This window comes from Chelonia mydas, chromosome 7, assembly GCF_015237465.2.
Source record: "Chelonia mydas isolate rCheMyd1 chromosome 7, rCheMyd1.pri.v2, whole genome shotgun sequence".
Lineage (NCBI taxonomy): Eukaryota > Metazoa > Chordata > Testudines > Cheloniidae > Chelonia > Chelonia mydas.
In genome coordinates this window covers 33,525,126-33,547,280 of record NC_057853.1, presented here as the reverse complement: position 1 = coordinate 33,547,280, position 22,155 = coordinate 33,525,126, and the positions used below count along the sequence as shown (strand labels likewise).

The following is a 22,155-nucleotide window of genomic DNA, read 5'->3' as shown; positions in this document are numbered from 1 at the left end:
GTGTATGCATGCTCGGCGAGTGAAGGGTGGCCCAAGTGTCCTTTAACCCATGCAGCCTCCCATCAGTCTGCTCCGAAAAGAGACCATTCCCATCTAATGGGAGGTCCTGGATAGAGGTCTGCATCTCTTGGGACAGGACGGCGGTCTGAAGCCAGGAGCTGTGCCTCATGACCACCACAACCATCCTAGCCGCCGAGTCCACCATGTCCCATGCCATATGGAGAGAGCACCTAGCCGCCGCAGTGCCCTCCTCCACCAGGGTGCCAAATTCCTGGGCCAGAGGGAGGGACTCCTTGAACTTACAGAGGGAGTCTCACAAGTTAAAATTGTATCTGCCCAAGAGTGCCTGATGGTTCACCACCCAGAATTGCAGGCTGGCTGTTGAATACATTTTTCTCCCAAAAAGGTACAGTCCTTGGCCTCTATTTTTGGGAGCTGAACTAGTGTGCCCCTGCTTGTCCTATTCGTTGGCTGCCGAGACAACCAGCGAGCCCAAAGATGGGGGGTATAAAGGTACTCAAACTCCTTGGCCGGGACAAAGTACCTCTTTTCGGCCCTTTTGGAGGTGGGAGGGATGGACAATGGAGTTTGCCAGAGGAATCCTGGCAATGTTCAGAACCCAGTCATGCACTGGTAGGGCAACACGTGCCAGGGTGAAGGCTGAGGACACTGAACAAGATGTCCACCTGCTCGGCCATCTCTTCCACCTGTAGGCCCAAATTCTCGGCCACCTGTCAAAGTAGGGCCCGGTATTCCTTAAAATTGTCCAGGAGGCTGGCCCTCAAGGGTCCCGTGACCGCCTCGTGTGGGGATGAGGACGAAGACTGTACCACCGGGGGAGGCTCAAGTGCATTATCCCCCATTGGGAAGGGGGATTTTGGGGTGGGTGCTGTCTCCACTACCCCGACCTCAAGCAGGTCTCATGCACCAAACCCGGTGCAGTCAGTGCTGCCTGCTGTTGCTCCAAGGCAGCGGCAGATGAGCGGTGCGAAGGGGGCATCGTCATCACCAGCATGCCCCAAGCACTCCAATAAGGTCACTGGCCGTGCTGCCAAGGCAGCACTGTAGACTTTGATGCGGCCTCAGGTGCCCATTCACACCGATGGGGTCTTGGCGAAGGGCTGAACTGCCCTTCTGTGCTGGAGGAATCCCTTTCCGGCGACCACTGTGGAGCTGTCAACCCATGTCTGCCCGCTGACCATCGCCACCGGAGACCAGTGTTTGGAGTGAGGATTGGTGCCAGTATCAAGGGGACCGGTGCCAGGTGGACTGTGGCAAGCTCCAGAGGATCTGGGTCATGACACTAGAGATCTGCGGTGCAGAGATGGAGAACACTGCCTTGTCTCGGGGGATCGGTGGTGCTCCACTGCCCCCAAAGGGGTCTTAGCAGTTGCTTGCCATCTTAGAGAGCCTTTCCCACTTCCTGCAGCACGCATGGTGCCAGGGGAAGCTTCTGCTCTCTCAGTGCCAGGAGAGCTTGGGAAGGCATCGATGACTTCAGAAGTTTGGATTCCCTTCTGCTCCCAGGTGCGGCTGTGGATCCTTGAAGGGGCTAAGGGTGGCCCAAACTGAGTCTTTTGCCTGATGCCCCAGGGCCTTTCTTGCCTGGTGCCAGGGAGCTGTGCTTCTTCATTTTCTTTCTGGGCACTAGTGATAGGGAGCGGTGCTGGAGGTGCACTGAGGCCGAGGTACTAGCCGAGTCTTGGCGGGACGGCTCAGAAGCCAGACAAAGGGCAGCCTCCATGAGGAGAGCCCGCAAGCAAATATCCCGCTCTCTCTCAGTCCTGGGTCGAAAATTTTTTACAAATACGATCTCTGTCCTTCCCGTGTGATTCCCCCAAGCTTTAGGCAGCTGCTGTGGGGGGTCACTTACAGGCATAAGCCTGTTTAAGCCCTCTGAGGACTGTAACTCCAGAGATCAGGGCATGTCCCGCCTGGGACAAAATCCCCGCTGGGACTCTAACTTCTAACCCCTAACTACACTTAACTACAGTAACTCCTCACTTCAAGTGCTCCCGGTTAATGTTGTTTCGTTGTTACGTTGCTGATCAATTAGGGAACATGCCTGTTTAAAGTTGTGCAATGCTCCCTTATAGCGTTGTTTGGCAGCTGCCTGCTTTGTCCACGGCTTGTGGGAAGGGCAGCCCGTTGCAGCTAGCTACTGGGGACTTGGACCCAGTGTGGACCGGCAGCCACCCTATCAGCTCCCCACTGCCCTAAGGCCGCCCAGCACGCTACCAATTGCCAGCAGTTCAGCTGTCCCTCTCCTCTCTGCCATGTGCTGCTCCTGCCCTCTGCCTTGGAGCTGCTCTCCAGAGCCTCCAGCTTGCTGTGCACGGGGGATAGGGGGGCTAATGTCATGGTGTCCCCCTCCACCCTGCTCTTACACCCTGCTTACCCCATCTTCCATAGAGCAGGGGGGGATACACAACAGGACTCAGGAGGGAGGGAGCTTCCTGGCAGCAGCAGCTGCGGTCTCAGCTTGCTGATCTACTTAACAAGGCAGTGTACTTAAGAGTGGGGTCCCCTTACCTAATGGAGAAATGTGCCTGCCTCTCTCTCTCTCACACGCACACAAACACACGGTGTGTGTCTCTTTCTGTCATGCTGTCTCCCCTCCCTCCATTCGTGCTGCCTTGTAGAGTGTGAGGCTACATTAACAACAATGAGTTAACTCTGGAGGGCTCAGCCAGTTGCTAGTTCATCATTTAGCAGTAAGGCGTTCCCTGGGAAATATCCCACCCTCTGACTTCACCACCTCAACCAAGCTTCACAATCATCATCGCCGTGTACCAGTATGTTTGTTTGTTTAAAACTTATACTGTGTATGTGTGTGTGTATATATATATATACATACACACACACACACATATATAGTCTGATAAAAAAATGTCCCTGGAACCTAATTTCCCCCCACCACCACCCCATTTACATTAATTCTCATGGGGAAACTGGACTCGCTTAACATCGTTTCACTTAAAGTCGCATTTTTCAGGAACATAACTACAAGGTTAAGTGAGGAGTTACTATACTTAACACTAACTACTATAAACAACTATTTACAAAGCCCTAAGGCTCAAAGTCAGAAGAGAGGAAACCTCTAGTCCTTCCTATGCAAGGAAAGGTGCTCCGAGTAACCATCAAGGGTAGTAAGAAGGAACTGAGAGGGTATACGCCCGGCAGTGCCTGTTATACCAACACATGAGCGCGGCACTCAAGGGGATGCCACAGCTGGCCCTACTGATACCGCTAAGGAAAAACTCTCCGATGACCAGGCACGTGGGCATGTACACTCCAAGAATGGAATCGACATGAGCAAGCACTTGAAGAAAATGTTGTTACAGAAGGACAATTATTTCAAAGCCTGAAGGTCCTATATTAAGAGCAAAATATTAACTCTGCATTTCCATATTTTTCAAGTCCAACCTTAACTTTGAATTTTCAGATTAATGTAATTATATTACCTAAATTTTAATAGCTGAAGTGTTCTAATTTTTTTCAGAAATAATCTGTATATACTATTCTAAATCTGTCTAAGTTTTATATCTGGAGTCACAACAATTCAGAATACAGAAAGAGCTAGGGCTCATGTGGGAGATGTAGCCTCTACAGAAGTTAATAAGATATCTTCTTAAAGCTTCAACTGAAGACACTTAACTCTGTCTCCCATCCTGGCTGATCCTTTCTGAACTCCATGTGATTCACTTGGATATCTAACAAACTCTACAGCTATCTCCTAATTTAGTTAATACTCCTCATATGACTTCAAGCTAAAACAGACACTTTCCAAAAATAATCGAATACCAATTCATTGTTGCCAATAGAAAAAAACAAATCTGAAGTAACTGGACAAAGCCATTTTGAGATAAGGTTGCTAAAAACCGTTAGGAAACTTTTGTAATACTGAGAACTGTTCTTTTTAAAAGCTCTCATGTTTTCCAAGTGGCCTACCCAATTAGCTTTGAAAACCTTTCCAACAGAAGTCTGCCCTCAGCAAACAATACACATGAGAAATATCAGGCAAATTGGCTTAGTCTGGCAATGCTGGGTGAACAAGAGGTTAACATAAAGAAAAGGAGTACTTGTGGCACCTTAGAGACTAACCAATTTATTTGAGCATAAGCTTTTGTGAGCTACAGCTCACTTCATCGGATGCATACTGTGGAAAATACAGAAGATGTTTTTATACACACAAACCATGAAAAAATGGGTGTTTATCACTACAAAGAGGTTAACATAAAATCCTACTTTCAAAAATGTAACTAAGCCACCATCTGAAACTATTCTCTCCCCATATTTTCATTATATTTGCTAATTTTAATATGGGCTAATTTTAAGATAGTTTATTAAGCAATGCAGTTCTACTAATTATTTAGTAAATACTACCTCCAGTCAACTGGTTAGCCTGGGAATGTTGGCAAGCTAATGACCAAGCTACATGGTCATTTACCAGCTAAACCACTTTAGCAAAGTGGAAAGTTATTTAAATAATTTTGATCTTCCAAAGCACAGTACATTGCAATCAGAAAAAAAGGTTTGAAGAAATGGGAGGAAACAACTTGAATAAAGCAAGAACATGATTCACTGATGACAAAGCAATAGATTACAGCATCTGAAAATGGATTTTACAAAGCATGAGAAGAAATCCTTACAGACTCAATTAAATTTAACTATCATAAACGTAGCAACAAAGTATTTTTCCATATTTACTAAGTTTGTAAAAAGCTACAGGCTTAGTCTCTAGTGCTTTCAATATATTTAAAGCAGGATTTTTCAAACTTTTTCACCACTTCGACAGTTTCCACAGCAACAGAGCTATAGCACTATTGCTATGCCTCTGAAATGCCATAACGTAGACCGCTTCTTACACTGACGGAAGGGGTTTTCCACTACCACCACTCTGAGTGGTGGTAGTTAGGTCAACGGAAGAATTCTTCTATCAACCTAGCTGTATCTACACTGGGTGTTAGGTCAACCTAACTATGGTGCTGAATTTCTCATAGCCCTGAGCAATGCAGCTAGGTCAAACTAATTTTTCAGTATAGATCAGCCCTTAGCCTTTCCTTCCCATTCACAAATCACATATTGCTGTGGCAACCACAGCAACTATTTACAAGGAAAATTAATATTAGGAAAGTAATGTATTTTAGCTGACTTGAGGGAAACCAGTACCTTGCTGTTAGTCACCCTCTCCATACCACTAGAGGATACCCTCTGGATCACAGTTTGAGGACTGCCAACTTTAACAACAACTACAGAGAAAAAAGCAGTTCAAAATTCTTCAAACTAATCGAACGGAATATCTCACTCCTTACCTGAATGGACAAACTATTTAGTCAACATGCCCATTCAAATCCTTCACTTCCTGCTGAGACTGCCATCAAGGAGAGAAATGATATTGTGTGTCCTCACGTGGCCATTAAGAACAACAAGAATATCAAACAGTTTTCATAGAGCAATTACTTCATCGCTACAGACCTCTAGGTCACTGGAGCCAAATTTAAGTCAGGATTAGTAAACCTCAACTCAAGGCTGAAAAATCCACTCAACGGGGACATGTAGGAAGCTTTCCTGGGTGATTCCCATGAACTTCAGCAGGTTCGAAGATTTCATTTTAAATAATTATGTTTCTAGCCCTTTGGCCTGATACTCAACCGTCATGCCTCCTTGTGTCAATCTGCTTAACTCTGTCCACTTGTAATCAAACTGCTATAATGAATATATGCACATGATCATTTCTCAAGTATAGGATTTTTAAATAAAATTTAAGGTATGTAGTAGAAGATGCAGCTGCACTTAAGTACTATGTCTGATATAGCACACATAGAAGACAGTACAAATTATGAAATATACCTGAAGTTCTTTTACCAAAACAAAAAACAAAAACAATAAAACAACCCTGTTGTTTGAGAAATAGCATGTGAATGAGTAATTAGATTTCTTATACTGCATACGCACAATGGGGAAGAGATTAAGGTTACACAAGCAACCTTAGCTCCGCTGTTTCCTGATCTGGGTGCTTAACCATGCAACCTCAATTTTTTTTCCCTTTTTTATGACATCTACTACGTTTTTTTTTTTTTTTAAATAAAAAGGTTAGACATCAATTAAAAACACTGTCCAATACAAGGAGTACACTAAATAAGAGCCCCTTACCTCACATTGTGCTTAGTTTTCCGCTGACCAAGGTTCACACAAGGTTTTCAAGTATACAAGTCAACACTTACTGAGTAGGTCCAAACTCCCACTGTTTTCGAGTTGGATCAGACGTCGTTAAGTGCACACACTACCCAAAACAGGATGTCCCTGGCAGCATCTTAACTACCCAATATCTGAGGCACTCTCCTTCCTACAATAAGCAGCTAAATTAAACCTGAACAATACAAACTGTGCTCCCTAGTTAAGAGAAAACTTCAGGAGGAGATTGAAAAAAATCATACTCACACACCCATCGCAAAGTCTGATTTTTAAACCCCCAAAATTGATCCAAACACTTTGCTGAAATACTCAAAAGCACTTCCCTGCCAAGTTTCAACTTTTTAACCCCAGCCATTTTGTCTTTTTTTTTTTTTTAAAGAAAGGTCACCATTTGTCTTCACTCTGTTCATACTCAGTAATGGTGGAGCCTCTCTCACCCTCAAAGTTTTAAGAGCTATTCACCTTTGGGTAGCACCGGGTATAGAAACCTTCAGCCCAAAAGGTGAACTTTAACAGGGAACTAGCAACACAGACTAAAAACAGAAACACTAAGGGCTTGTCTAAACATGGAAATTGACTAGCATAACTATATAGTGAAATAATTATTCCACTGTGGCTATGCTGGTATAACTCTCCTATTCTGACACACTACTCTGAAATAAGTGACTTTATTCTGATATAACAGTAATTTATTCTGGAATAATAATAATTGCTGTTTAAGATACTATCTTAATTGTAATTATTCCAGAATAGAGTGTTCTCACAGGGGAGTTATACTAGCATAGTCACAGTAGAATAATTATACCACTACAGCAGAGCCGGTTATTTTCTCTGTGTAGACAAGCCCTTAGGCATCCTTAACACTAAGTGATGCCTTCAACCCATCTATGAGGTTTAGAGGACACCTGGAGACCACATGAGCCAAGCCTGAGACATTTGTCAAGACATGCAGCCCACCTATAGTTTTATTCAGGTTATGTAAGATGTGCTGCTTTTAAACATTTACCAGATTACATACAACTTTAACTGTATTTAAGATTGATTAAAATTACACACTATCTTTCAAGAACAAGTAATATCTCAAAATACTGAGATGACTTTAGTGACATTATGCCCAAATAAACGAACAACCCTTCCTATAAATCTTTATAAAAGTTTATTTATAGTACTGCAGTGCCTAAATTCAGTAACATGAATTACAATATTCAAAGACAAACAGCATAGTACTAATAAGCCTGAAGAATCCTACAGTTCAAGTGCCCAGAGTTCATATAGAACCTTTTCTACAGCTACATCACTCAGACTCCAAAAAATAAGAAAACAATAAAATCAGTCAGGATGTTAGCTCAATGGTTATTCAAGGTCTGAACCAATACGAAGCAAGCCACAAAAATACCTGGTAACTTTTTTTGTTTCAATGGGCTTGTTTTATAAATAAGCTTCAGTGGAATATACTTCAAAAAGCTTACAAGCCATTCAAAACATTAAATCACAGAAAGACAAGGTTTCCTCTGCTAAAAACAAATTTTAAGGACTATTTTGTTATTTAAAGTGTCAGTTTAGACAGATTCTAGCAACAGCAATACCAACCACCGCCCACATAAAACTCCTAGCATCACTAGCTGTTTTACCAGTACTTCATATTAATAACAATTTATCAATTTGGGGAGTGGTGGTGATAACTATTCTTGACACGGAAAGAAAACATGAACTAACATGACCAGAAATCTTATCTATTTCCTGCATGGTCCCACTGCAAGTCTTTTTTGAATCACTCACTGCTGTATGGTTCTTTCCATTCTTATGTAAAAGGATTTCACTTTTTAGTAGTGAAAATATTAGCCTTGACAAAGTGTGTGTGTGTCTGTGTATGAATTTTAGTGTTTACTAGAGCACTGGCATGTCAAGGGAGTAATACACAGCCCTTTTCATCTACAGATTTCAAAGCACTTGAAGTATTATACTCATTTTACAGTGAGAAAGAACTAAAGTAAAGAGGTTATGCGATTTGTCCAAGGTCACTCAGCAAGTCAATGGGAAAGGTGGAAATAGAATCCAAGTCTCTCAGCCTAGTCTGGTGCTCTATCCAACATACCATGATGGAAAACATGTATTCAATAGTTTTTTGCCCAGACAGAATTTAGGATACCAGTCTATGTAAGTTTTATTCTTTGAAGGTCGCCCGTAGAAAACCTCAGTTTTGCAATGGTACTAGTGATACAGTAATTGGCAAATCTGTAATAGAACAAAGTGCTAGAATGGTGTGGGCAGTACTGTGCTGCTAAAAGTGACATCTTTCAGATGAGACATGGAACTGAGGTCTTCACTAGTTGGGCTCATTAAAGATCTCATGGCATGTATCATCAGAGGCAGGAGAGTGTCCTAGCCAAACTCTAGCTGAGATACTTACATACTGCATACTAATACTTCCCTGCAGTGTCAATTAAATACAATACTTTTCAGTTCTGGACATAAATTGTCCTGTAGTGAAACGGTTGCTCGGACCCACCTCAGTGACAGAGAAGTGATCCAGGCAGCTGAGGCACTAATGCTTGTACAACACTCATATCTGAGATAAAAAGTACACTGGAAGTGCAAGATACCTACACAATTCAACATTGTTAGCATGAATGGATAGACTACACAAGTACATCTATCTGAAAACTTACTAAGATAAACCATGGTTATTAAAATAGAGCTTAAATACAGTGTATTAATATGACTGAAGCAGTCTAAAAACTTTGTTCCCATTCATGAAGTAAAATGCTTTGGTTAGTGAGAGCTTTTGCAGAACTCCTACTTTATTTCCATAACAGATCTGCATTACTCTTTTCACAATCTTTGTAGCTATTCACAGAGCATTTCTCTCAACTCAAAAGTTGACTGCATTCACAGACATGCACAAGTTAGTGCCACAAGGAACCTAAAGCTGCAGTGAGTATGGAGTGACAGAATATAATAGCTCAAAAACAATGGAAAGGGAAACAGGTCATACAAGGAAAGAGCTTTGTTAAAGATATTATACACATACATCTTTTACAAATCATTTATTGTAAATATAAATATAAGTTGTACGTTTCACTAGTCACAATATGTAAAATTCTCTTACTTAACCTACCTAACAGAGCAGCAAAAATAGGAAAACGGTTTGGATTCAGGTCCAGTTGCTTGGCAACTTCATGCATCAGATATTGGCTTGTTGTGAGACTTTTCCCATTACGGCTCAGTTTTAGGGCATGGGCACTGAAATAGTAAGGGATGTTGCACAATGCATAATCGGAGTCATATGCAACCAAACCATGGAAACCTTTTTCTCTGCAGAAAGCAATTACTTCTTGATGGTGATCCTCAATGCTCTGTGCAACCTATAAAAGAAGAGAAAAAAGCATTAACAGTCTTTTTTCATATTTAGTATGATACACTGAGATCCATAAAGGAGAACCTGAACATTTGGAGTAAGTGTAGAATAAAACAGAGATCCAAAGAACGCATTTTGAGCAGAGATTTCAAACACTGCTATAGGTAGCATGTTGTGAAAACACTAAGATCTGAAAGGTATTCAGACAGAAGTGATACTACTTAAAGATAGCTCAGTATTATTGTATTATATTGCATTTTAACAGTTTTTCATAATACACACATACACTACTACACCAGTCAATACTAGTCAACTTACGGAAAAAAGATTCTCAAGGACGTACTTTCCTAGCCACTGAAAGGACTAGAACAGATTGGTCCCAACAGAGGCCAACCTAATTACAGAAGGTTCAAATAAGTCAAATAAAGACCAACTTCTGACATTGGAAATAAGTAAAGTTCCTGATCAGACGACAAGGGTCTTGTGTAATAATAATTTTAAAAATAGTCAGATAAGAATCCAAACACTCCACAGTCTGCCCTTCCACACACTGAACTTCCAATGACTGCAACAAGTTATAGGAACCACAACTGCAATATCAAGCCCGCCCAAAATTAAAAAAAATAAAACACTGTGTTTATGAAAACTTACTCCTTTGTCCTCTGCTGCTACCTACATCCCAAACTATTAGTCAGTGATTTTGAAAAATGCCGAAAGCTTTCATGCTGGTACAACCAAGCCCCACAAGCATCTGAATTTAAAAGTAAAACGCCTTGACCCAAGAAAAATAGCAAACACAAGGGTAAAACAACAGTTCAATTCACCACAATACATATGTTTATATAGTTATAAACTTAGACTTAGTGATAAATTAACCAAATTTACGTGTTAGTTTGTAAGATGCTTGGGACACAGGAAGTCTTTTTGTTCTGTGTTTCTACAGCACCTAGCACAATAGGGTCCTGGTCCATGACCAGGTCTCCTATGCAGTATGATAACACATAAAATAAATAATCATAATAGTTCTATCACTCTTCGGTCAAATCAGAATAGTTTAAACTAACACTTGATTACTTAGTAAAAAAGAAGCTTTAGTTCTAAAAGCAAATTTAAAAAGTTGTTTGAACAAAGCCCTTGTGCTCTGGATATTATTCCATATTATCTGCATGTAATACAGTCATATTGTATTGATCTTCTATTGATTTTCAAGCTTCTGGTAAGGATACCCCAGTATAAGTTCAGATTTCCACATGTAACTTCATGATTGACTCATATTTAGAAACCATGACTTGAGTTACTGGACAGTCAACATCTCACTCAGTATTTTGTTGAAATAGCCAATTTAAGGTTTGCTAAAACGTACAATTTTCTTAAAACTTTTACCTAGTTTCTTCGGGAAACTATGTTTGGTATATTTGTTAAGTATCAAGGGAAGAGGAAAAAGTTATGCTCTTCTATGTCTCACTTTCTATCTTCATCTTTTAACTCCATGTCAAAGTTATCCTGATTGCAACAATCTGCATTTAAGGTCAATGGTGCACAAAGCTTCTCAATGCATTCCCTTGCTTCTCAAAGTACCAATCACAAAGGTAACATCTTAAGAGTCATTTCATAAGTATCTAATTAGTTACATCACCATCTGGTGTGATATGCATGGCTGTTTTGTTCATGTCCAAGACAGTTTGAAAAACTCTTTGTGGCAGGTTATCAAGTTGTCAGAGATGACTGTGGTCACTCCCAAAAAAAAAAAAAAAAAAAAAAAAGCAAGCAAGAGTTCAAAAATCAGATCTATAAAATGTTTTAACTTGGGAAGGTTACTAGCACAATTTTTATGAAAAATTTAATAGAGTTAATCGTAAGTCCTAGCATTGTGCACATGGGCTCATATTACTGAACAACTGTGTTTAAGTAACACAAATAATTGAGCTGTTATACGATGAAGAGCTGCAATGGCTGCCTGTCAAGGTACAGCGAACTTCCAACTTTACCAAAATCCAAACCAGATACAAGGGCCACAAAACAGTAAAAAAAGCTAGAGATAAGCAGTCTAAAAGTTGTACAAATCAAACTAGTTGGAACATGCATGTTATGCCAAAAAAAGCACAAAGGTGAAAATCAGAAATAATCTGGGGGGAAAAAAAAAAGCAATGCAACTTGAAACAATTTTCAGTGCTTAAAAAGGCAAAAAATTAAGTTTAAATCTAAGTCATGTGTAAATGATGCCAGAACAGAAAAAGAGAAAATAAATAGTAAATCTTAAATTGACACACACGGAAAAGAAAATGAGGTTCTGCCAAAGCACTAACAATGCTAGGTCCGTGCACTGCTTAATCATTTAAATTCTAACAAACGTGCTTGGCATAAAAACAAGTTTCTGTTTCATGAATTACATTTCTTTCAATGGACAACAAACAAAGGCTCATGACGAAAATAAGGATCTGTAGACCATTTAATATCTCAGAGAAACCTGTTTTAGTTTATGTTGTGCTGAAGTAATCTACAAATCCTTTAAAACTGCTCTGGATGGGAAGTATTTACATTTTTCTTAGCACAATAAACTGAGCTAATGGACAGTCTGTAAGAGTGCAGAGAGGCCTAACATCAAATGTTTCAAATAAGATTACTGAAGATGAGTTCATATTTAAAACTTGTTACCAATATTCTCAAAACTAGTCTTCTTGAAACACCAAAACAAAATAAGACATTCCATTCTGCAATGAGATTTTATTGCATTATGCACAGGCAAAAAAAATTAAACATGCAAGTTCAATTTACTCTTGCCCACCCAGAACGTTGCCAGAAACTGTGGGGGTAAGTAGAAGGTGAAGGGGTTTGGGATAAGGGTTAAAGAGGAGAAAAGTACATTTGAGAACTATAAAATAGAACACCTGAACTATGATCAATAAAAGAAAATAATATATGAGAACAAAAAAGAAGCTAATTTTGAATTTAAAAAAATATATATTCTTGAAAATAAGTTATTAATAAAAGCAGGAAGTTTATGGTCTAATCTTAAAATTATCTATATATACTCCTATCTACACAGCATCCTAGTTGGTTATATAAACTGATCATCTATTTGGATTACTAACAAATTCTCCCCATTTCACAGTTTAAAGAAATAGAGCAATACAGAGCTGCCTTCCATCTCTAGGTCAGCAATTTCAATCTCTCCAACATTGGCAGTGACTAAAAAAGGATTGTTCTTTGATAACTTCCAAGTGCTTTGGTGAGGTAAATCCAGCTCCCCAAGGGACATGTGTCCACAAAACACACCACAACTGATCCCTTAGTCACAATCTCAGCAAAAAGGCCAAGGATTCAATAAGTATGAACTGTATTCTCCCCACTAAAGTTGGCTCCTCCAGGACAAGTTGTAGGCATATTGGCAGGGCACTACAGAGAAACTCATGCCACAGTTCTTTTTTGTGAACAGCCACAAAGCTGTGAAATTCAGCAACTTCACATACATTAAATGTACTCAAAAAAATAGAAACAACACACAAATCCAGTTTACATATTGCTTAAGTGACTATCGTTATGTTTACATTAGAGACCCTACAGCAGCACAGCTGCACCTCTGTAAAGTCTACTGTGTAGCTGCTCTAAGCTGACAGGAGAGAGCTCTCCCATCAACATAATTAAACCACCCCCAACAACAGGCAGTAGCTATGTTGGCAGGAGAGCATCTTCTGCCAACATAACGCTGTCCACACCAGCGCTTGTCCGTGAAACTTATGTCAGTCAGTGGTGTGTTTTTTCACACCCCTGACCAACAAAAGTGCTAGTGTAGATATAGTCAGCTACTAACAGCTAGTTAAAACTTATTACTAATTTGCTGCATGTTAATCAATGACAAAACTATCCATTTCATCTATAAAGGTTTTTTCCTGCCTTTTTTTATTTTACTGTTGGGAAATCCTCAAGTCTCTGGGGCTAAGAGGCAAAAAATATTCTTCAGAACCGAGAATTTGTACATTATACACCCTGACATCAGATCAGAGTATCCATTTAAACAATAGCAAAAGCATCATGAAGGAGTTCCAGAAATTAAGGAGTTAAACAAAAAAACCTCTTAATATCTATTTCATGGAAAGACAACAGGACATATTACACTATAACAATAATTTCACATCAGACTTGATACTTCCACAAGGTGATCTTTAATGTCCTTTTATTTAGAAAGCATTAAAAATATTTTTTCAAGCAGCAAAAACAGATTAATATAATCACATTACATAACCAGACTTGAACTAATCATTCAAGTTCTTAGAGAAATCATACAAAAATCAAACTATTTCATGCTGGCCAGGTACAGCATAAGAAAAAGAATAGCTGCCATCATGACAAAAGTAACCAATGACTAAAAAAGGACTTTAACTTTATATAAATGTCAGGCCTCAGTGTTTTGCAGTACATAACAGACTATTGTGAAAGAGAAAGTTTCTACCCTGAGGGATTTCTAGTTATATGCCACATCTGATTAACACAGGAAGGCGAAATCTCACTTCTCCTGTTAGTCGCAAGCTCTCATACAAAAAAAAATTAAATGTACATACATACAAGAACACGACAATCATTCACACTAACCTGTCAGTAATAGTAACACATTGTATGTCTGTCATTCCTGTTAACCAATCACTACACTAGATACATTAACCCACAGAGTTATAAAATTTCTTACCAGCTACAATGGGATCAAGGGGTGGGACTTCCACTATCAGCTTAGGCTGAGCTGTAGCTGCTTCTAAAATGCAGGATGTTTTTTAACACTGGGCCTTTCAACCTTAAGTCCCAGATGGAAAATAAAATGGTAAGTTTTCCTCTGTGACGAAGGTCTCACTGAACCTCACAAAATTCCAGAAAATAAGTTATTTTGTTGTTTCTCCCTTTTGCTGAACACTGAAAAACTTAACCAGAAGATCGCTTCTTCAAAACCCTGTCAAGAAAGCAATCTATACAGAAACTTGTCCTGACCTCAAAGTTATCCTTTGGCCCAGTTACAGATGTGGTGTAATCTGCCAAAACGGACAGTACAAAAGCCGAATAATGTTAAGCTCCAATTACTGATCAGTGGCACAACTCTGAAGGTCACATAATATTTACTATGCTACAGAAGTAATAGACAAAGATGGCAACTAGTTAGTATGTGTTCCATCTTCTGCTCTTTTCTCCTTAGTGGACGTTTAAAGAAATAATTCCTGGAATTTTCATTCCAGGTTTTAGCTACAAAATTTTCTTTTGCAATATCCATTAAATATGTGTCAAAATTAAAAAAAAATTACTGCAAGACTACTACAAATCTGGAAAGCAGGATAAAAGTATATAAAATGTTTTGCAAACTTTATCTTTTGGATGCTAGAGTAAAAAGATTATAATGAAGCCTCAAAGACATTCCCTCCTGCAGTCAAAACTATCAGCAAATTTATACTTGTTTGAAATAAAAACAGTTGTAAACTACAGCTGCATAACTATATGTTAAGCAGTTCTAGTTTACAAGAAAAATAGGTTATGACACTACTTTGTGTTAATCAATTATTTTAGAATAATGGATTAATTAGTTTAAACTACTTGAAACCCCTTTATGGAAGTATTCTGGGCCTCTTTATATTTGACAAGTTATTTTTAGCTTTTTACCACAGATTCTGAACATCTACATTTTAGCCTCTGATAATACACTTCATTTAGTCAAAACATCTTCAGTTTAAATGCAAATTAACATTTTGTCTCATGGTAGAACTTGTTGCTGGCCTATCAGGTACAATACAACTTTATAGACTTTTTAGTAACTGTTGTTTTATAATGCCCATTTAAACTCTTGGCAAAAAATATGTAATAGTGCACATTAGTCTCTAAGGTGCCACAAGTACTCCTTTTCTTTTTGCAAAAATTTAGAGTATATTGTTACCTGTGGAGCAAATTAGCTAAGTGTGTTTCTAAGAAGAGGGAACTCAGGGCAGGAAGGGACATTTTACAAGTCAGATACATGAATGGAACAATGGCCCCCAAAAGAACATGGAGGCAGAGGATCTAGCACAGAATACTGCACCCAGTTTTAAAGCAAAAGAAACTACCCAAATGTATATATAAACAAGACTGTCAGCTAATCAGCATTTGGAGGATGATACCTGCAAATTCACTGTCACCCTACAAAACACTATCATCAGCCACATTTGATGGGTTTGATGGGTGAGTAGGACTCTCTGGTTTCTACCCCAAGACGACATGAAGGGGAGTAGGGAAAGAAGAGTGGAGAAGAGAATATACAAATGAAAGGGTAGAGACTACAACAGAAAGGGGAAATAAGGACAGACACCCCCAGCCATAAAAATAAAATAAAAGGAAGAAAGATGGGAAGAAGGACAAATAATAAAATGCACCGAAAGAAGTGAAAACGGGTAAAAGGAAAACCGGGGAAAGCAACATAGCTAGTCCTGTTTTTGAAACCATTAAGTTGTTTCTATACCCCATTCTGAAGACATGCTGAAACTGTAATTTTCCTCTCTGTAGCCCATTTGGGCAGTTCGGCTGGGGAGGGACTCTCCCCGGATGCTGTAAATCACCCTCATTTTGCTTCCACAGGCTGACAGGTACGTATAAATAGAAAATCCCAGCGGAGATTGAGGACACCCGGGTGCTCACTACACCCTCCCCTCTGCCTGCTAAGGGCACCCTGCAGCTCCCAGGCGGCAGCGAGGCTAGTTAGTTTTGCTCCAGCCTCAGGAAGTCCGCGGAGAAAGCAGCGGCAGCAGCATAAACTTTGGCCGCGTTCAGTTGTGCAGCTGCCGCTGGCCAGCGGAGGCCGCTCCCAGGGAGCTCGCCGAACCTCCTCTCCCCGCCCGAGCCGCCAGGTTTTGACGACATTTTGCGGATACGGGAATACATGATTCTCCCTCCCCTCTCTGAACCCGGTACGGACATTACCAGGAGGGCAATTCTGCTGCCATCTTAGAGCCCTACCCCTCCCCAACCTCTCCAGGCCGTAGCGCCGGGAATTGGCCAGAGGGACTGGAGAAAACGGCAAGAGGGGGCGCTGGTGCCATGGTGGAGGTGGGGGGTCCAAGGAGCGCAGCGAGAGGGGGCGCTGGTGCCATGGTGGAGGTGGGATCGCTAGTGCCATGGTGGAGATGGGGGGGGGGCCAAGGGGCGCAGCGAGAGGGGGCGCTGGAGCCATGGTGGAGATGGGGGGCAAGGAGCGCAGCGAGAGGGGGCGCTGGAGCCATGGTGGAGATGGGGGGGCAAGGGGCGCAGTGAGAGGGGGCGCTGGAGCCATGGTGGAGATGGGGGGGGCAAGGGGCGCAGTGAGAGGGGGCGCTGGAGCCATGGTGGAGATGGGGGGGGCAAGGGGCGCAGTGAGAGGGGGCGCTGGAGCCATGGTGGAGATGGGGGGCAAGGAGCGCAGCGAGAGGGAGCGCTGGTGCCATGGTGGAGATGGGATCGCTGGTGCCATGGTGGAGATGGGATCGCTGGTGCCATGGTGGAGATGGGGGGGCCAAGGGGCGCAGCGAGAGGGGGCGCTGGTGCCATGGTGGAGATGGGGGGGGCCAAGGGGCGCAGCGAGAGGGGGCGCTGGTGCCATGGTGGAGATGGGGGGGGGCCAAGGGGCGCAGCGAGAGGGGGCGCTGGAGCCATGGTGGAGATGGGGGGGCCAAGGGGCGCAGCCAGAGGGGGCGCTGGAGCCATGGTGGAGATGGGCGCGCTGGTGCCCTGGTGGAGAAAGGGGGAAAAGGGGCGCAGCGAGAGGGGGCGCTGGTGCCCTGGCGGGGGGAGGCCCCTGGGCCCCGCTGCTCACCTTGATGTGGAAGCGGATGAGGGCCAGGCGGATGCAGTGCGCCATGCAGACGGGCGGCAGGAACCAGACTTTGGGCGGCGGGGTGCCCTTGTTCTGGACGTGGCTGACGATCTGCTGCGCGGTCTGGCGCTCGTTGCCCTGGCGCTTCACCCACTCGTGGAGCCGGGCCTTCTCCAGGGCCCCGTTGAAGAAGACGAAGAGCTCGATGTTGCCGTTGAAGCAGGCCTTGGCCAACGCCGCCAGGTAGCCCAGCATGTGGTTCCATTGCCCGCCGCTCACCCAGTCCGTGTAGAAGCCGCCGTAGAGCCGGTGCAGGCAGTTGTCGGCGTCGATGAGGAGGCGCAGCGGGGTCTGAGGGGGCCGTTGGCGGCCCCCACCCACGAGGCTGCCCCGGGCCAGTTTCTGCAGCTCCACGGGCACCACGGCGCTGGGGCAGTGCTTCTCGATGTAGTCCTGGAATCCCTGCACTCCCATGGCGAGGACGGGCGGGCGGCGGCGGGTGAGCGCAGGCCCGGCGGCGGGGTCTGGGTGCTGGCCGGGCGATGGGCTGTGGCTGGAGTTGCGGGCGGGGTGGGAGCGGTGGAGCCGGTGGGGGCGCTGCTGCTGGAGGTGGCCGTTCAGGGGGGAGTTGTGTGGATTAGTTGGGGGCTCATGGCAGCTGCGGCCGCCATGTGCTGCTCTCACAGAGCCATGGCTCAGGGACCCGGGCTGCTGCCGCTGCGGCTCCTACTGCCGGGGGGAGGGGGAGCGGCACCGCGCGCAGGAAGCCACCCCGCCGCCGCCGCCGCCTGCAGCAGGGAGAGCGGAACAGGCGGGACTTGGCGGCGGCCCCCGCTGCCACTCACGGGCCCGGCGCGCCGCGCACACAGTGGCCTCAGGGGCAGCACCCGGGGGGCCGGGCCGCGAGCGCGCCCCACCGACCCGGCCTCTTCCACCGAGACGGCACCCTTGGTCTGCGGCCGCGGCACTCAGGCAGCGGGGCCTGGGCGGCCAGGCAGGGCTGTTGCATAACCCAGGCATGCGCCCTACGGACGAGCGAGAGAGCAGGCGGGCGGGGGCTACTACGCGGAGGGGCTTGGAAGTTGCTGGGGGGCGGCAGACGAACCGCGTCACGTGGGCGGGGGGCTGGAAGAGAGAGCAGGAGAGGGGCTCGGTAGAGGGAGGCTGGAAAGGGGCGGGGGTGTGGAGGACTTTGGTGGGGGGGAGGAGAGGGAGAATGGCGGGGCGTGCTACAAAGCCGCCTCCAGGCAGAAGCGCTGCCCCGCTGGGCACGATGGCAGCGCTTGGGCAGCAGGCCGTGCCAGTGAAATGTGGTCGGGCGAGTTCAGGACGGGAGGAGCCAACCCTCCGTGCAGGAGCCCACTGGGTGCTGTTGCAGCCCCAGAGAGAGGCGGGGGGAGATGCTGCGGGAGAGGCATCCAGCCCGCTGGCCTCCCCCTCAGGCTTGGCTCCAGCGTTGCAGGAAGTCTTACACATTTACACCCGCCCAGAAGAGCGGGCTCCATGTGGGAGCTCCACGGCGCTGTTCCCGCTCCCGTGTCTGCGCAGCAGTGTATATGTCATGCTGTACAAGTGCTGGGCCGGAAAGACCGCTTGCTGCACGGAGATCAGCCAATGAGAGAAGCGAACTGAATAGTGTCCACATCCCGGGCTGAGTGGTCGCTAACTGCCCCTGTGAGTGAGCTGGCTGGGCCCCTTGCTCCCCGCGATTCGATTTCAGGCAAAGACAGAAATAATGCCCGGCCCAAGGGGAGAGGAAGTCGTGCTCTTCCTCTAGGGAACTCGCACCCGCTCCTGCTTTGGAGAACGTTGGCAGTTAACTGAATTAAAAAGCTAGTTTTGCTTTGTGCTATGCACACACTGTACTGTACAGCGATATAAATGCTAACCTGGAGCAGTGGTTTTCAACCTTTTTTCATTTGTGGACCTTAAATGTCAGGTGGAACTACAGGTCCCTTTGGAAATCTTAGACCTAATTTGTGAACTCCCAGGGGTCTGTGGACCAGAGGTTGAAGACCACTTACCTCAAGCACTAAGAATAGGGGACATAACAGGTAAAGTATTCTATACTTTTAGAAGTGCTTTTTTTTTTTTTTTTTTTACTTTTATTTGAAATAAAAATAAAAACTGCTTAGTTTTTTGAACATTGATCAGATAGAAGGAAAACAAATCTTTAAAAACAAATGCCTCTGAGAAGATGGACCGTCCTCCCCTCTTGATTGGATTTTGCTGGTTTGGGAGGTTTCAGACTACAAAATACAAGTCCATTGAGATATGAGATACCATCAAGCAATACTTTGCTTCACACTGTGCCAACAGACTTGTGTGATGTCCAAACCTGACAATATAAAACTGGCATAGTCTTTGTTTTTCTAAAATTGGCACAGATTAGAAGGATTTAAAATTTGCGCTCTCCACACAAATACAATAATAGCAGTTATTTAAAAGGAAACGCAGTAGTAAGAAATTAACCTCAACTCACCAACAGCTAAAGATTTAACACTACCAGAAAACCTTCCAAAATGTCTTTGGTGGCCTGTTCGACAAGAGTATATATAAAGCTAACTCTATTCACATAGGCCTGACAAGCACAACTGGTTACTGATCTGGGCATGAATTTAAAGGCACAGCAACATGCAGTCAGTGGTATAGGAACTGCTAGAATAAGATCTATTGTCCTCTTCTAAACTGCTTCCAGTATTATGGTGATGATTGCTCACTCCAGTTTCAGCTAGTGAAACTGTTTAAAGAGGCCCAGATTTGGCCTTAATTGTTTCCTGGCAGAGCATACATATTATCTTTGAAATATCAGCATAGTGTCTTAGTATTCCTCGATGCTGGGCAACTGGCAAATACTGCAGATGCCTTATACCATGTTTAGTATTTTATTGGTAAAGATACATTTCATTTTTAATAAGATTTCAGTTGTTTGGCCAGATTGGCACCTAAAATAAAAATTCTCTTGTGACTCACTTGGTGGTGACTGTTTCCTAGGGAGTTGGTTGATTCCTTCCTGAGCGATGCTAACTCAACCCTGATTGGAAGACATTTGTATCCAACAGTGACTGATGTAGCCCATAAGGATGGTAAAAGAAAGTATACAGAAAACTTTGTGGAAGTCCATAATAAAAAAATGTTTCCTGAAAAATTGGGTTTGTTTTTTTTTAAATCAGTGGAGAAAATATGCAGCACCTTTTCAGATAACTTTCTCCAAAGGTATTCATGAGTATCTGGTAAGAGCTTTTTCTTAATTTAGCCTTCATCCCAAGGCTCAAATCGATTCTCCCTTCAAAGTGCAATCACTAAGTTCTAACGTTAAGGATGCTACAACAAAACACCTTGGAATAGTTTACAGTAGTACAAATTATGACACTAAATAAACATTGCAATTAATTGGGGATTTGACAGAGGAGAGAGGATTTCAGGTGGTTTTTAAAAGTATCCAAAGATTCAGCAGTGCTTGACCAACTGAACAATTAATGCCACAGATGCAGAGCATAAAAAAATAAAAACAAATGATCAGTAGAGTCTGCACCCGAGGTCCAGCCAAGAAAGAACAGAGTTTGATCAGGAACACCTAAAAGATAGTTAATGTAACTTTATGACAGATCATTCAGACTCTTAAACAACTAATGAAAAGATTACAAATCAATCTAATCTCAGGCCAGAAACCAATGAAAGTCTGTCAGGACTGGTGAAGAATTGGGGATGCCATCAGCATTCTGAACAAACTTGAACAATTTAGGTTCAACGGAACCAATTAGCGGGGGTGGGGGTGGAAAGAGGAAGAGTCTTTGGAACAGATCTTTAGCTGGTGTAAATTTCATAGCTCCATTGACTTCAATGTACTTCCTGGCTGAGGATCTGCCACAGTGTATCCTGCTCAATGCTGCCATAATTTAGAACTATTCCATATGTGGCTCCGACTCCAGCAGAGCAAGATTTCTGTATCTTCTTTGTATGGAACAATATCGAGAGGTCAAAACATCCAAGAGACACGCTGGATGCCGTCTTAATATGTAACTAAAGATGACTGGTCCAGAATACCATATTGCAGTATTAATGGCTGCAACACTAAAACCCTGCCCAGCATTACATAATTATCTCAATGCCAATGTCACGTAGACCAGGAAGGACAATCATGATCATCTAGTCTGTCCTCCTGTACGTTGCAGGCCATAGAACCTCACTCACCCACTCCTGTAATAGGCTCACAACCTGTGGCTGAGTTATTCTAAATCCTCAAATCTTGATTTAAAGACTTCAAGTTACAGAGAATCTACCATTTACTCTAATTCAAACCAGCAAGTGACCCATGCCCCACACTGCAGAAAGTGGTGAAAAACTCCTAAAGTCAATCTGACCTAGGACCCTAAATATGGTAATCAATTAGACCCTGAGCATGTGGGTGAGACCTATCAGCCAGATGCTTGGGAAAGAATTCTCTGTAGTAACTCAAGAGCCTTCCCTATCTAGTGTCCCATCTCCAGCCATTGGAGATATTTGCTAATAGCAGATGGGCCATATGCCATTGTAGGCAACCTCATCATATCATCCCTTCCAAAAACTTATCAACCTCAATCTTTAACCATGAGGTTTTTTGCCCCCACTACTTCCCTTGGAAGGCTCTTCCAGAACTTCACTCCTCTGTTAGTAAGAAACCTTCATCTAATTTCAAGCCTAAACTTGTTGATGGCCATTTTATAGCCATTTGTTCTTATCCCACCATTGGCCCTTAAATAACTCCTGTCCCCCTCCTCTCATAATTGCCTGAAACTCTGTACTCTACACATTCAGAAGTTACATA

At 43.4% G+C, this 22,155-nt stretch overlaps 2 protein-coding genes across 4 annotated transcripts in view; one reads left to right on the top strand and one right to left on the bottom strand.

The window, feature by feature from the left end:
- FAM120A (family with sequence similarity 120A) overlaps positions 1-17,822 on the bottom strand; it is a 116,656-nt gene extending 98,834 nt beyond the window's left edge. For all 3 annotated transcript variants that reach the window (XM_007056886.4, XM_037905776.2, XM_043550313.1), the window contains exons 1-2: positions 17,349-17,822; positions 9,317-9,563 (exon numbers count right to left, since the gene is read on the bottom strand). In XM_007056886.4, coding sequence (XP_007056948.3) covers positions 9,317-9,563; positions 17,349-17,822 — 721 coding nt within the window. The remainder of the gene's footprint in view (positions 1-9,316; positions 9,564-17,348) is intronic.
- LOC119566869 (putative uncharacterized protein FRMD6-AS1) lies at positions 17,821-20,496 on the top strand. Its single transcript, XM_043550314.1, has 2 exons — positions 17,821-19,402; positions 20,343-20,496. The coding sequence occupies exon 1, from the start codon at positions 17,821-17,823 to the stop codon at positions 18,964-18,966; it is 1,146 nt and encodes a 381-aa protein (XP_043406249.1). The 3' UTR covers positions 18,967-19,402; positions 20,343-20,496.
- The last annotated feature ends 1,659 nt before the right edge of the window (positions 20,497-22,155 follow it).